Consider the following 12654-nt stretch of genomic DNA (forward strand, 5'->3'; position numbering starts at 1 on the left):
CTTAATGACTTGCAGGTGCAGTGTTAAAAGCCTAACAAAAGGCTTTTAATCTGATAGATGAATACTTATATAAACATGCTTCGATAGGTAATTCTATTAATTAACATTTAGTGAACACTTGCTGAGCTCAAGGTATTTGCTTTATCTTTTCTAGTACATTTAATTTTCACAATAGCCTCTAGGTGGCGTTCTCCACATTTTACAGAAGGGGCAATTGAGACACAAAGAGGTCAAGTAACTTGCCCAAGGTCATGCAACCAGTAGAGAAAGGAGTCAGAACTTACTAAAAAACTAGAGGCCCAGAGCATGACATTTGTGAACACAGGGGGAAGGGGGAGCGGGGGGGGGGGAGGGTCCCTCAGCCTGGTCTGCGCCCTCTTTGCAGTCTGGGAGCCCTCAGGAGGAGAGGGCCTAAGCTAAGCCATCAGTCAGACATCCTTAGGGCTGCTGCAGAGACTGCAGAGGCTCCTGCCACTGAAGCTGTGCTTGCCAGCTGTGAGCCCGGTTCCTGGTGCACTGACCACCAGGGGGCAGCTCCTGCATTGAGCATCTGCACCTTAGTGGTCAGTGCACATCATGGCAACTGGTGGTTCTACCATTAGGTCAATTTGCATATTAGCCTACTATTATATAGGACTAGTGGCCTGGTGCATGAAATTCGTGCATGGAGATGGGGGTTGAAGTGCCTCAGCCCAGCCTGCACCTTCTCCAAACTGGGACTGTAGAAGCCCTAGGTTAAGGAGGCTGTTCAAATATATGCCTGCACAGGACCTCTGACCACTCAAAGGAGCAAGGAAGGGAGAAGACTAAGGTTTTACTTGAACTTCAGGCACACACCTTTGTGGAGGGGGAAGCAGAAGTGCCTGCTTCTGTATTAAGAGACAGGACTACTCCCCAGACTGTAAAAGCACTCCTGATTCAGGGCAGTTCAGGCTATTGTCTGTGCTTCTCTGGAAATCTCTGTACCAAGTGCACTCCACCATCACCTTTGCCTAGAAACTCCTACTCATGCTTCAGGTCCCCAGTTTAAGTGTCACTTCCTTCAAGAAGCCTTCTTTGATGCTCTAACACTCACACATACCCCAAAATAAGTTTAAATATTTTCACATTCTCCTGTGTTGTGTTTATGATAGTTGGTAATGAAATGATAATTCTGCCTCCCTTTTGAGCGCTCTATCAGGCCAGAAATTGGCCTTTCATGCCCACCAGTGTATCCCCACCACCCAACATAGTGCCAGCCATACAGCAGAGCCTCAACATCTTCTTTGCCTGGAGGCATATGTTTATGTATTAAAATGAAGAGACCAAACTAAACCCTTCCACTTTTTATTTCTTGTTCAGGAAAGGAAGGAAAGGAAGCCTCTGCCACCACAGTGCAGGCTGAAGGCCCTGAGATGTCTCAAGACAAAACCGAACATATGGTACGCACCTGGCTGTATGAAGCTCGAGGAGGGCTTCAGCAGTCCTGCCCCTTCTGCCTCTGATGCTGAGTGGGGCCCTCCCTTCTGGGTTTTTTATTTCCACCCAGTGCCTTGATGTCAGACTATCTTTGACTTTAAGACTCTCCTTCAGCAGAGAAGGGAAGTAGGACTCCTAGATTGTGGGCTGGTCCCTGTCCTAGCCAACATGCATGCAGAGACCTCATCATCACTTGGTGATAGGCATGCCATCTGCCCCAAGAAACTGGACCTGTAGCACGTGTACAGGTGTCCCTACAAAGCCTGTGACCCATCCACCAGCTGCTATCAAAATAAAGGATGGTCAGGAGACCTATTTTAACATCTTCAGCCCAGCTTCCCGAAACTGAGGGTGACCTTTTCACCAGACATCACATTTTAAAATATAATGGGTTCTTTCTTTGCTTAAAAAAAAAAAATCTGGCAAGCAATAAAAATCTGTTTTAATATTCCCAGCACTTAGCCAGGAGGAGATGCAGACAGAATTGAAAACCAGCCTGAGTTTTTCTGTTGTTGTTGTTTTTGAAATGCCCGGATTAGAACATAATTCATCTTAAAATGACGGGAGGCCTCTTCATGCACTTCACACTTTGAAATATTTTAGAAAAATAGTATCCATTTTGGCAAGCCGCTTGCAATGCAGGAAACAGCAGCAAACGCTTTCTCCTTGAGTGTTAAGTCTGTTGTGAATACGATTATGAAAAATAGACTTTTGCTCTTTTATTTTGCCTCTTTTGGAGGGTTTTGCTGCATTTCTGCAATAATTGATGCTTCTCAATCCTGTATCAACAGAATTCAGAAAGGGAAATTGAAGTGTAGGTTTGGTAAAGCAACTTTCTTATTGCCCCAAATAAAATCACTCACTCATTCACTGATTCACCCAGGAAGCATGTCTTAAGAACTATGTTCCAGCCACTAACCAAACCTTGAAGACATATAAGTGGCTATGCCACAGGCCCAGTCTCCATTTCTCTGATGGAAGAGAGAGTTACTCTAATAACTATTATAACAGCCCACAGTAAGTGATATGGTAGAGAAAGGGGCTGCAAAAAAGCTGCAGAGAACTGCCCCTCACCCAGCTGACAAGGAAAGCTTCCCACAAGAAGTGAAGTAAGACTCCCGTCTTGAAGGATGAGTAGGAGGAGCTCAACCAATCAGTGCATAAGTGGCAAGAGGGAACAGCATGTATAAGGCATAAAACAACCTCATTTTTCTCTGGTTCTATGTGGCTGGAGAAAAAGATGTATAAGTAGGACTGAAAGAAGATAGCAAGAGCAAGAACTTGAATGTTCTTATTTGCCGAGCAAAGCATTTGGACTTCATTTAGATGCAATGGGACCAAAACAGTATAAGATGTGTGAGTGAGTGAGTGAGTGAGTGAGTGCGTGAGTGAGTGAGTAAGTTAGCTTAATTCAGGTCCATACAAATTTACCCTTTCCCTGTCTTTAGTGGTCAAACAGAAAGTTGAACTATCTAAAGAAATATAAAGTTATTTAAAATCAGTTTCACACCTCCAAGGATCTCTTTGGACCCTCTAAATATCCACAAAACTATGCAAATGTGCTTTTACATAGGTAGATAATCTAAAGTTTCTTTCAGATTTCTAAAGTGACCCAAAGCTCTAACAAGTATAAGACTCCTTCACCACTCAATTTTCTTTATGTAGCCTGAAGCTTTTCCCAAAATTGATTTTATTAAAGTGGATTTTTTTAAATATTAATCTCTTAAAATGTACTGGTTGCTGATCCTCCATATGGTACAATTTCATATATCATTCTGTTATTTCAAATGAAACAATTCTTCACATCCCTAGTAGCAGCTAAATCCACGTTTGTTAACAAACTCAAAACTTGGCTTCTTATTACAATTACTATTGTTTAGAACTATTGGATTTTTTTCATAGCTTATAAGTGAGAAGTTTGAAACAAAGGTATAAATATTAGAAAAACTCAGGTATTTGAAAGTTGGGGAGAAGCACAGATGTTATACACAAGTTAGAGGCATAATTCTATCGCAAATTAGTTAACATTCTTTGGAATTGCAATTATGAGACTCAACTCTACCAGCATAATTTATTGGGTTAATAGAGAAGCATATTTTGCTACCTAAAGTTAGAAATGTAACAATGAATTAAAATCAGGCTCTTAAACATTATCATAACTTCCTCTCTCTTTTCTCTCCTCTCTTCTGTCAACTCTACATCTCTCTTATCTGTCTACCTACTTGTCTATCTATCTATCTATCTATCTATCTATCTATCTATCTATCATCTATTGATATATCTCAAATGACCAGCTACACAGTGGAAAACCTGCTAGAGTACCTACCTCTCACCCAAAGATCTCCGTTTGTCCGTCTCCCTGTCTTTACCTCTCACAAATATTTCCAAAATCATTAGGCAATGTGTTTATTGTGACCCACTTTGTATTAGATGCCCAGCCCTATACTAAGTACTTAGATATATATTGGTTCTCTCTACAACTGTGTAGAGAGCAGCAATTCCTGGAAAAGTGGAGTTGGGTAGAGCAAAATATAACCTGCTCTCTCTAAATGGTAGGTGACAGGATGGCCCAGCTGGGACTTGTTTCTCCATTTATTCTTAAAAAATATATCTATTATATACTGAAGATGGGGTTATGATACCAAAATGAACTGGACATATCCTCTACACTCTAGTTTTGTCTACCATTCAGTGTATGATCTTAGCAATCACTTCCACTCACCTCAGTTTCCTTTGTTAAATGAATGGAATGGGCAGAACTAGAGATGCTTTATGGTCTGTTATAATTAGCCCACTAGCCTAAGGTAATATCACTGTTGTTTCAACCACTCTTTGTCAAGAAACTTACATTCATGATCCAGAGGTTTTCCCACCAATATATTGTAAGCATTTCCTGAAGCCCATGCTCTGTTGGTGCCATTAATATGAAGATTAGACTATCTTGAAAAGTCTCAGCAGTTACAAAAATTTTGCTTTGTGTAAATCAGAAATGAAACTGAATAAAAGTCATGATTTCACCCTTCTCTTTAAAAACACACACATGCACACTCAGATAGTAGTTTACATCTAACAAGACTTGGCAGATATGGTCCAATGGCACTGAGGATTTGAAACTCATCCTCCTACCTTTATAAAGCCAGACCTTGCAATAAATCATACTAGTTGTGTGGCCTCGTCTTCGGCCAAAAGAGTGGAGGCACTCTGGCTGCTGAATGTGCTGCCAGTGAGATGCTTGTGCCTTTTTTTGTGTATAGAAATCTCCCAAAGAAGAGCTGCAGCCAGAAACCCTTCCTGCTGAGATTTCAGACCCCAAAGATACCCTGAGCTCTTTGAAGATCAGACCAGTCTCACAGCCATTTGGGAGTCCAGTGATGGAGAACAAATCTGAAGAATGTGAGATGTGGATTGACAGGTTCAGGAAGCTAGAAAATGCCCTCTACCTATGTGATCTGAGTAATACAGGTGAGTGTGTGAGGCTGATATACCTTTCTTTTCATGTTCCAGTCTGAAAGTGGGACACATCTTTTTTCACTTCTTAAAAAATACAATTTTCATATAAACCTAGTGCTTGGCACTGTGCTAAGAACAATCAATAAATATAAAGATGAATCAAGATATGAATGAATCCCCCACCAGGCTACTTACAGTTTCCTTGTGTCTCTGATCCTCTGTCCACTCTACTACCTGAGTCTAACCTATAATCCAATCTCATTCTCCTAAATAAAATACTTCAGCATGCCTGCTAACAGGCTAACTCTAAACTTCTTAGCAAGTCAAAACCTGGGCCCTATTCATCTGACTGACCAGTCTCTTCTCCTTCAATTGTTATTTTTTCAGCATATCTTACCCAGACATAATGAATAACTTGCCTTCCTCAGACTTGCCTTGCTTTCTCCTGGAGTTTGCCTTTTCTAACCCTACACCCTCCATTTGAGCTGTTTGCCTCTTTTCTACCTACCCCACCGCCTGACACCTCCCATCTTTTCCACCTGGCTACTAATACCTATAAATATTATATGTTGGAACTGAAGCACTATTCCTCTGAGACTTTCCTGATTTCCCCAGACAGACCCAGCCAAATCTTTATCTGATCTCTCAGGGTTCTTTAACATCCATTATTATATTTGATATTAGCGTATTTTTTTTAGTCTAAGGGCTTAGTACTATCTCACCAGTAGACTAAATTACCTTTTTACTCAAGCACCTTACACAATTCTGTTTAACATAATTTTGAGGCAGCAAATAAATGCATGAATGTATACAAATAACTAAATCCAAGATGGAAGGTGCTAAATGCCATTAGGATGTGCCACGTGGGCATTCAGAGAAAGGAGAATTCCTTCCTAGTGAGGTGATCAGGACTGGATCGTAATGTGAAATGGATCATTAAGGTAAAAGGCAGTTTATATACAAAGGAATGAAATACAGGGTCCTCCCTGGCAAAGGTGCAAGTTGGCCAAGCAAAGTATTATGTGTAAAGCTCAAAGCAAGGAGTTTGGTTTGGTTTGGGTAGTATATAGGTGCTATTAAGAAGAATAGTAATTGAATGTCAGCTGTAAATTAAAACAAAAAATAAATAACTTTAAAATAAAATAATAAAAATTTTAAAGAAGAATATTAAATGATAGAGATGGATATATGAGATGGGACCAGATCTAGAAAGCTCTTAGATGCTGGACCAAGGAATTTGAACTTAATGAAAAGATAGTGAGTAGTTTCTAAGCAGGGGAATATGTGATAAAGTTGTACTTCATAAAGATCCTTGATTTTGTGCTTGAATAAAGATGAAAGAGAAAAAGGAATGGAGGCCATTGCAATGTCCAAGTGAGAGAATTAATTACAGAACCCAGAGACTTGGAGAATGGAAAGGAGAGAGCTTATAAAAAAGCACATGGACTGAAACTGTTGTATTTAATCACATATTGTGGTTAATGAAGAGTTAGTTTATGATATGTGGAATCTAAAAACATTGAACTCAAAGAAATGGAGATTAGAATTGTGGTTGCTAAAGAAAATGGGGAGACATTGATCAAAGGGTGCAAACTTTCAGTTATAAGAGCAGTAAGTTCAGAGGATCTAATGTGTAGGGTGGTGATTAAATAATATTCTTTGTATACTTAAAAATTGATATGAGAGTACAGCTTTTATGTTCTTACCGTAACAGTATTGACAACAACAAAATGGTGATTATATGAAGTAAAAGTTATTTTAAATAAACTTATTGTGGTAAACATTTCTCAATATATATATATATATATATATATATATATATATATATATATATATATATGTATCATCAAATCATCACATTGTACACCCTAAATTCACACGCTGTTATATTTCAATAAAACTGAAAGTAATTAATTTTTTAAAAGTTAGCATACACATCAGTACTCCCTAGAAGTAATTATACAACAATATAAATGCCTGTTTTTTCATTCTCTCTGTTTTTCTTTTTGTTTCATTTTTTTTTAATTTCCCAAGGAAATTAAATATAGACCACATGAAGTATAACTACCCTCTGTCACTCAAGGACTTGTAATAATTATAACAAAGAAAGGAAATTTTCCAATGAAAATTTATTTAGCTGAATCAAAAAATAATTTATTAAGCATCTCTTATGAGACCAGCACTGTACTAGAGACTAGACTGGGAGGGAAACAAGAAAGAATGAAACATGGTCTCCGACCTCAAAGGGCTTTTAGGTAAGAAGGTAAGACACAGGAATTAACAATAGTTTGATACCAATCTTTAAAAAAAAAAAAAAAAAACAGCATACAGTAAAGTATTACAATTAAAGACACACATAGGAGTTAAAGAGTCCAAAGGACAGTGAGAGAGAGGAAAAGAAGCTCATTGTCTAATAGGAGCTGGGATACTCAGAGAGGGCTCCATGAAAAAGAGAGCTTGAGATTAGCCTGAGGAGCAGTAGACTTTGGATAAGTGGGTAGTGCATTCCAAGTTTGAAACCATCTTCTACAAAGTTTGGAGGTTGGAATGAAGTTTGGTGAAGGGTGTGAACAGGTCAGAACTTGAGACTCATGTTGGTTGAGTAGTGAAGTTGAGGCACTAATATGAATCCTGAAAGTTAGGGTGGGGCTTCATTCTCTACCCAGTATTCAGCAAAGGTTCACCCAGAGGACAACACAAGAAAAGCTGAGATTGATCATTTAGGGACGATACTGGGGAAAAAAGGAGATTAAAAGGTTATTGAAATAATCATGATTCTAGGTATTCAGACCAGTACTGTGAGAGTGGTGATGAGTTACAAACAAAAATGAAACAAAAACAGAAAACTGAGTAGAAATAAAAGACATTTTCAAAGAAACAAATGCTGACTTATAATGATGGATGGTGGATCATAAACTTAGTTGCTAAGAGACTCCCCAAAGACCAGGACCTTTCTCATGCTTCTAAACTGTTCTAAGGAAAAACGGCATTTTGTTGACTTTGGAGGCAGAGTTCAGCAGATCTGAAATGCCTTTCTCATGGCCTCTTTACTATTTATGTCTGTTTTCTCTATTTCTATGAAATTCAGTAGTTCTTCAACAGCCAAGGAATGTGTCAAGCAGATCTGGAAACATCTATAACTATCTTTAATTAGGAAAGAGGATTAACTGAAGTCATTTTGTTGGCTTATTAACCCCAGTATTTAGCAGACCACCACTGCCCCATTCTAGACACTGAGCAGATGATACCTATTTTGCCCACTGATGAATCACTGTTCTTTATTATGTGTAAGGAAACATGTAGGCCAGGGTGTCCTCCATCCAGGGTGATGGCAGACCATCCGTCATTAAATTGGCATTTCTGGGAACCTACTTGGTGCTTATTTTCTAATGGGGGTTGTCAAGAAAATATCCTTGGCCAAAACCAGTTTGGCTCAGTGATAGAGCGTCGGTCTGCGGACTGAAAGGTCCCAGGTTCGATTCCGGTCAAGGGCATGTACCTTGGTTGCGGGCACATCCCCAGTAGGGGGTGTGCAAGAGGCAGCTGGTTGATGTTTCTCTCTCATTGACGCTTCTAGCTCTCTATCTCTCCCTTTCTCTCTGTTAAAAATCAATAAAATATATTTTTTTTAAAAAGAAAAAGAAAATATCCTTGAAGAGAAGGAATAAGAAATGACTGAATAACTGATCATGTTTTCAAAGAAGGAAGGGAAGTTGAGATAAATGTTGGGATGAATGGTAGATTTGGAATTTTCCCAGTGAACTAAAGGCTGGATAAAAAGTATTTTAGAGTTCAAGGTGACAGAATGCAATGAGAGCCTTCAAGGACATTCTCTGGGTGGGTCTAGACTTTACATGTACTGCCTCACTAACACCTCACATTAACCACATGTTGAAGGAATTAGTGTCCTTACTTTGGAGGAGAAAGCCAAGCTCAAAGTAGGAAGGTGAACCATAATTCAAATCCAGATCTATTGGACTTCCCACTACACCAAACTCCCATGATATACCGGAAAGAACATGAGTTACTTTTGTTGCTTTGTTGACTTTTACCAAAAGACCTAAATTCAAGTTCAGATGTTATCAATTTCTGAGTCTTGAAAGCCAATCACTTATATTCTGTGACCTTTTCCCTCCTCTATAAAAGAGGAAGGATAATAATAAAATGTACCTCCCAGATCTGAAAAAGGGTCACATGATATCTGAATGTGCTTTGTGAACTATAGAATGAAGTGGATGCTAAAGAGGTTCTTCTGATTATTTCTTTCATTTTTATTCTGGTGGGAGAAGGGCCACCTTTCTATCACTAAGATGCATTTTAAGGGTTATTTTAGGCAGCTGTCCTGGGCTGCCCCTAATGACTATAAATCAGACAGATACAAATTCCAGTCAATGGGCTTCTTTTTTTAATCCTTACCTGAGGATATGGTTGTTATTATTATTATTATTATTATCATTATTATTATTATTGGATTTTGGTAACAGCGGAAGAGAGAGAAAGAGACAGAGAGAGAAATATTGATGAGAGAGAGAAACAAGAACAGTTGCCTCCACCAGAAAACGAACCTGCAAACTAAGTATGTGTCCTGACCTGGAATAAAACTTGAAACATTTGGAGGTATGGGACCACATTCCAACTAACCACCCAACCAGGGCAATGAACTTTTTTTAAAATATATTTTATTGATTTTTTTTACAGAGAGGAAGAGAGATGGATAGAGAGAATCATTGATCAGCTGCCTCTTGCACACCCAAGGTACATACCCTTGACCGGAATCGAACCTGGGACCTTTCAGTCCACAGGCCGACGCTCTATCCACTGAGCCAAACCGGTTTCAGTGGCAATGGACTTTTGTTTGACAGTAGGGAACCCCTACCAATGATAAAGCTTAGAAAGTAGTAGAAAATGCCCCCCCCCACACACACACACACACACACACACTAGTGGTGATTCCTAAATGTGTTTTTAACACTATTTAAAATTTTTAATTAAAATATACACTGAAGTATATATGGATATATGTTTTTAATTATTTCTTTTTATTAAAATGCATTCTTATATATTTTAAACAATGTTGATGTTATAATTGCTATAATTATTCTCTGGTATTAACTGCATTAATGAGTGCTTCCTAGTTCTGGGCCTTTTGCTAAGCACTTGCTATTTTACTGATTTTTTTAATACAATTTTATTATCTCTATTTTAAAGTTGAAGAAACCAAGGCTCAAAAGGTTAAAGTACTTTTCCAAGGCAGACACTTACTCCAAAGACAGGGTCTGAGAAAGTGTCCTGAGGGATCAATTCAGAGATCTGCAGCAATGTCCTTAGCCAACCCAAGCCAGAGATCTGCAGCAATGTCCTTAGCCAACATCAAAGAAAAAGGTTTCTGCAGATGAAAGGACCAGCATTCTAATAGAAGAGAGACAATAAACAAATCTGAATAGGATAGAAACAAACAAACTGGGATAGGATGGGCAGGATATAGAAACAAACAAACTGGGATAGGATGGGCAGGACTGGACAAGAAAGAATAGAAGTGGAAGGCATAAATCACATTAGGACCACCTGTCTGTAGCCCACTGATAAGAACACCCATTGGATGGCAGCTCAGAGGGGCACATCTTGCTTAACAGTCCTTACACATTCCAATAGAAACAGTATTTGGTAACTTACACAGAGAAGGCAGACATCCACTAGACCTCTCTCTTATGGACTGGCAGTGGCTTTCGATAAATGACCAGGGGACCGCCTTTGAGGTCTTTGAGAACAAATTTTACAATCATTTACTACAGTCTGCACAAGTACAGGAAAGTAGTAAAGGAACATTTAAGGAATATATTGTTCATCCCGATATTTAAAATCTCCTCATTGATACTGCTAGCATAGAGCTTCACAATCAAGGAACATATCCAGAAAACAATATGAGCCTGACTAAAATTCTATAATCTAGAAAAGTCCTTTAATGCATGGACTTGAGCAATCTTGGACAAGTGATTTGCCATCTCCAAGTTTGTTTCTCACTCCTAAAATGGGTTCTCATGGGGAGTAAATGAATTGTTATTGGTAAAATGCTTGTAGGAGTGAAACATGGTGAATTTATATGTAAGTATCAGTCATTATTGTTACTGTTGTTGCACTTTAGTTAATTTTTTGCATAGCTTTTAGCTCCAACTGGTTGGAAGTTCCTTGAGGTAATAGATCAGCTTTATAACCCCTCTAGATTCCCAACTACAGTGTCTGACATATGTAACTTCACAATTAGGGGCATATGAATGAGTCGTTGATCTTAGCTGCTAGTATGTTCAACACTTAAACTCTTTGCAACCTTTGAAATCTACCTAACCTTACCATGGAAAGCACGTTGGCACTGGTATATATAACATGTGGATACCAGGGCAAATCCAATAATGATAAACATTGCCATCTCTAATAGACAGATTCAGACTCTGAGCCACAAGAAGTTATGTGGTTTACCTGTGATTACACAGAAAGGTGGAAGGAGTCACAGTAAATACATTTCCAGAAAGACATGAGAATGCTTTTTGAATCCTGCATGTTTAGGAATATGTTTGGACACTTCACAGATAAAAATAAACCAGAAAAATTAAAAATTATTTTTAGCAGACACCCATCTATTTCAAAACTTGGCTTTTTAAGTTTTATGGCCACAAAAAACAAGCTTAAATTGCTTTAGAATCTATTTACAAATTTTACTGCCCACCCCCCATCTACTCTCCCCAAAGTCACCCTAAAAGTCCTCCTGGCATCTATGATGCATACCTGGACTAGAAATATCTTTTTAAGGTGTCACTTGATTTTTTAAGAAGCTTAAAGTTTCAAAAATATTAGTATTTCATGATTACTCCAAAGTCATTCAAGCTAATACATTTTGTATTCTTTTTATTTTCTCTGTCCTCTTTCAAAAATGTCCCTCCAACCTCGTCTAATCACAGGAGTCCTGGAGAAGGAACGAGCCAGGCGCCTCATTCACAACTACAACCTCATTTACAACCTGTCCCTGAGCCCTCGGAAAATCGACCAGGCCTTGAGGAGATTCCGTTCGGGAGAAAATATGCTATTGGAACCAGCACTCCAGTACTTAAAGGAGCTATGATAACAAGCCCATATTGTGAGAACAGATGTTTGCTTTATCTCCCTTTTTACCCGCACACATGGTGATCCCCAGCCCAAATGTAGTGGTGGAGGCAGGCGCTGTCAGGGTAGAGGCCGATGCAGCTCATGTAGATGCTTTGGACTTGGCCTTGGTTTCTGGCTGTGATGCTCACTCATAAGCAGCTCAAAGTGATCTGAGAAAAATCAGGTTTTCTCTTTTGAGGTGGCAAGAACCCAATTTCTTAAAATCCCCTTCTATTCTAATAAAGCTTATTATGAATATTACATATTTTTTCTACATTGCTGATCAAGCTGTGTTTTTGCAAACCCTGCATTTTCATATTATAAAAAACAGGCTAGATGTTGTCAATTCCCCAGAATGCCTGTCACATAATAGTCCTAAATACATCGTTGTTGGATAAGTAAGTCAGCCCTTCTTCTAGTCACTGTTCTGGAAACGATTTCCATATTATAGGAAAAATAAAACTATTAACAATATATTATCTTGGGGGGATCCAAGATGGCTGCGCCCAGGTGAACACCTAGCCGCAGCCGCACACAACAATTTCAATAAAATACAACTAAAATATAAAACGGACATTGCCCATAACTACAGGAAGGTTGACTGACTGG

At 38.8% G+C, this 12654-nt stretch overlaps 1 protein-coding gene across 1 annotated transcript in view; it reads left to right on the plus strand.

Annotated features, from left to right (window-relative positions):
- LOC311615772 (uncharacterized protein C1orf87) overlaps nucleotides 1-12307 on the plus strand; it is a gene marked incomplete at its 5' end in the record, with an annotated part of 76413 nt that extends 64106 nt beyond the window's left edge. Inside the window, 3 exons of the mRNA XM_084871213.1 lie at nucleotides 1342-1421; nucleotides 4713-4920; nucleotides 11862-12307. Coding sequence (XP_084727339.1) covers nucleotides 1342-1421; nucleotides 4713-4920; nucleotides 11862-12022 — 449 coding nt within the window. The 3' untranslated portion in view covers nucleotides 12023-12307. The remainder of the gene's footprint in view (nucleotides 1-1341; nucleotides 1422-4712; nucleotides 4921-11861) is intronic.
- Nucleotides 12308-12654: the final 347 nt, after the last annotated feature.

The sequence above is a fragment of the Pipistrellus hanaki genome, assembly GCF_964339955.1.
Source record: "Pipistrellus hanaki genome assembly, chromosome: 2".
NCBI classification, from domain to species: domain Eukaryota; kingdom Metazoa; phylum Chordata; class Mammalia; order Chiroptera; family Vespertilionidae; genus Pipistrellus; species Pipistrellus hanaki.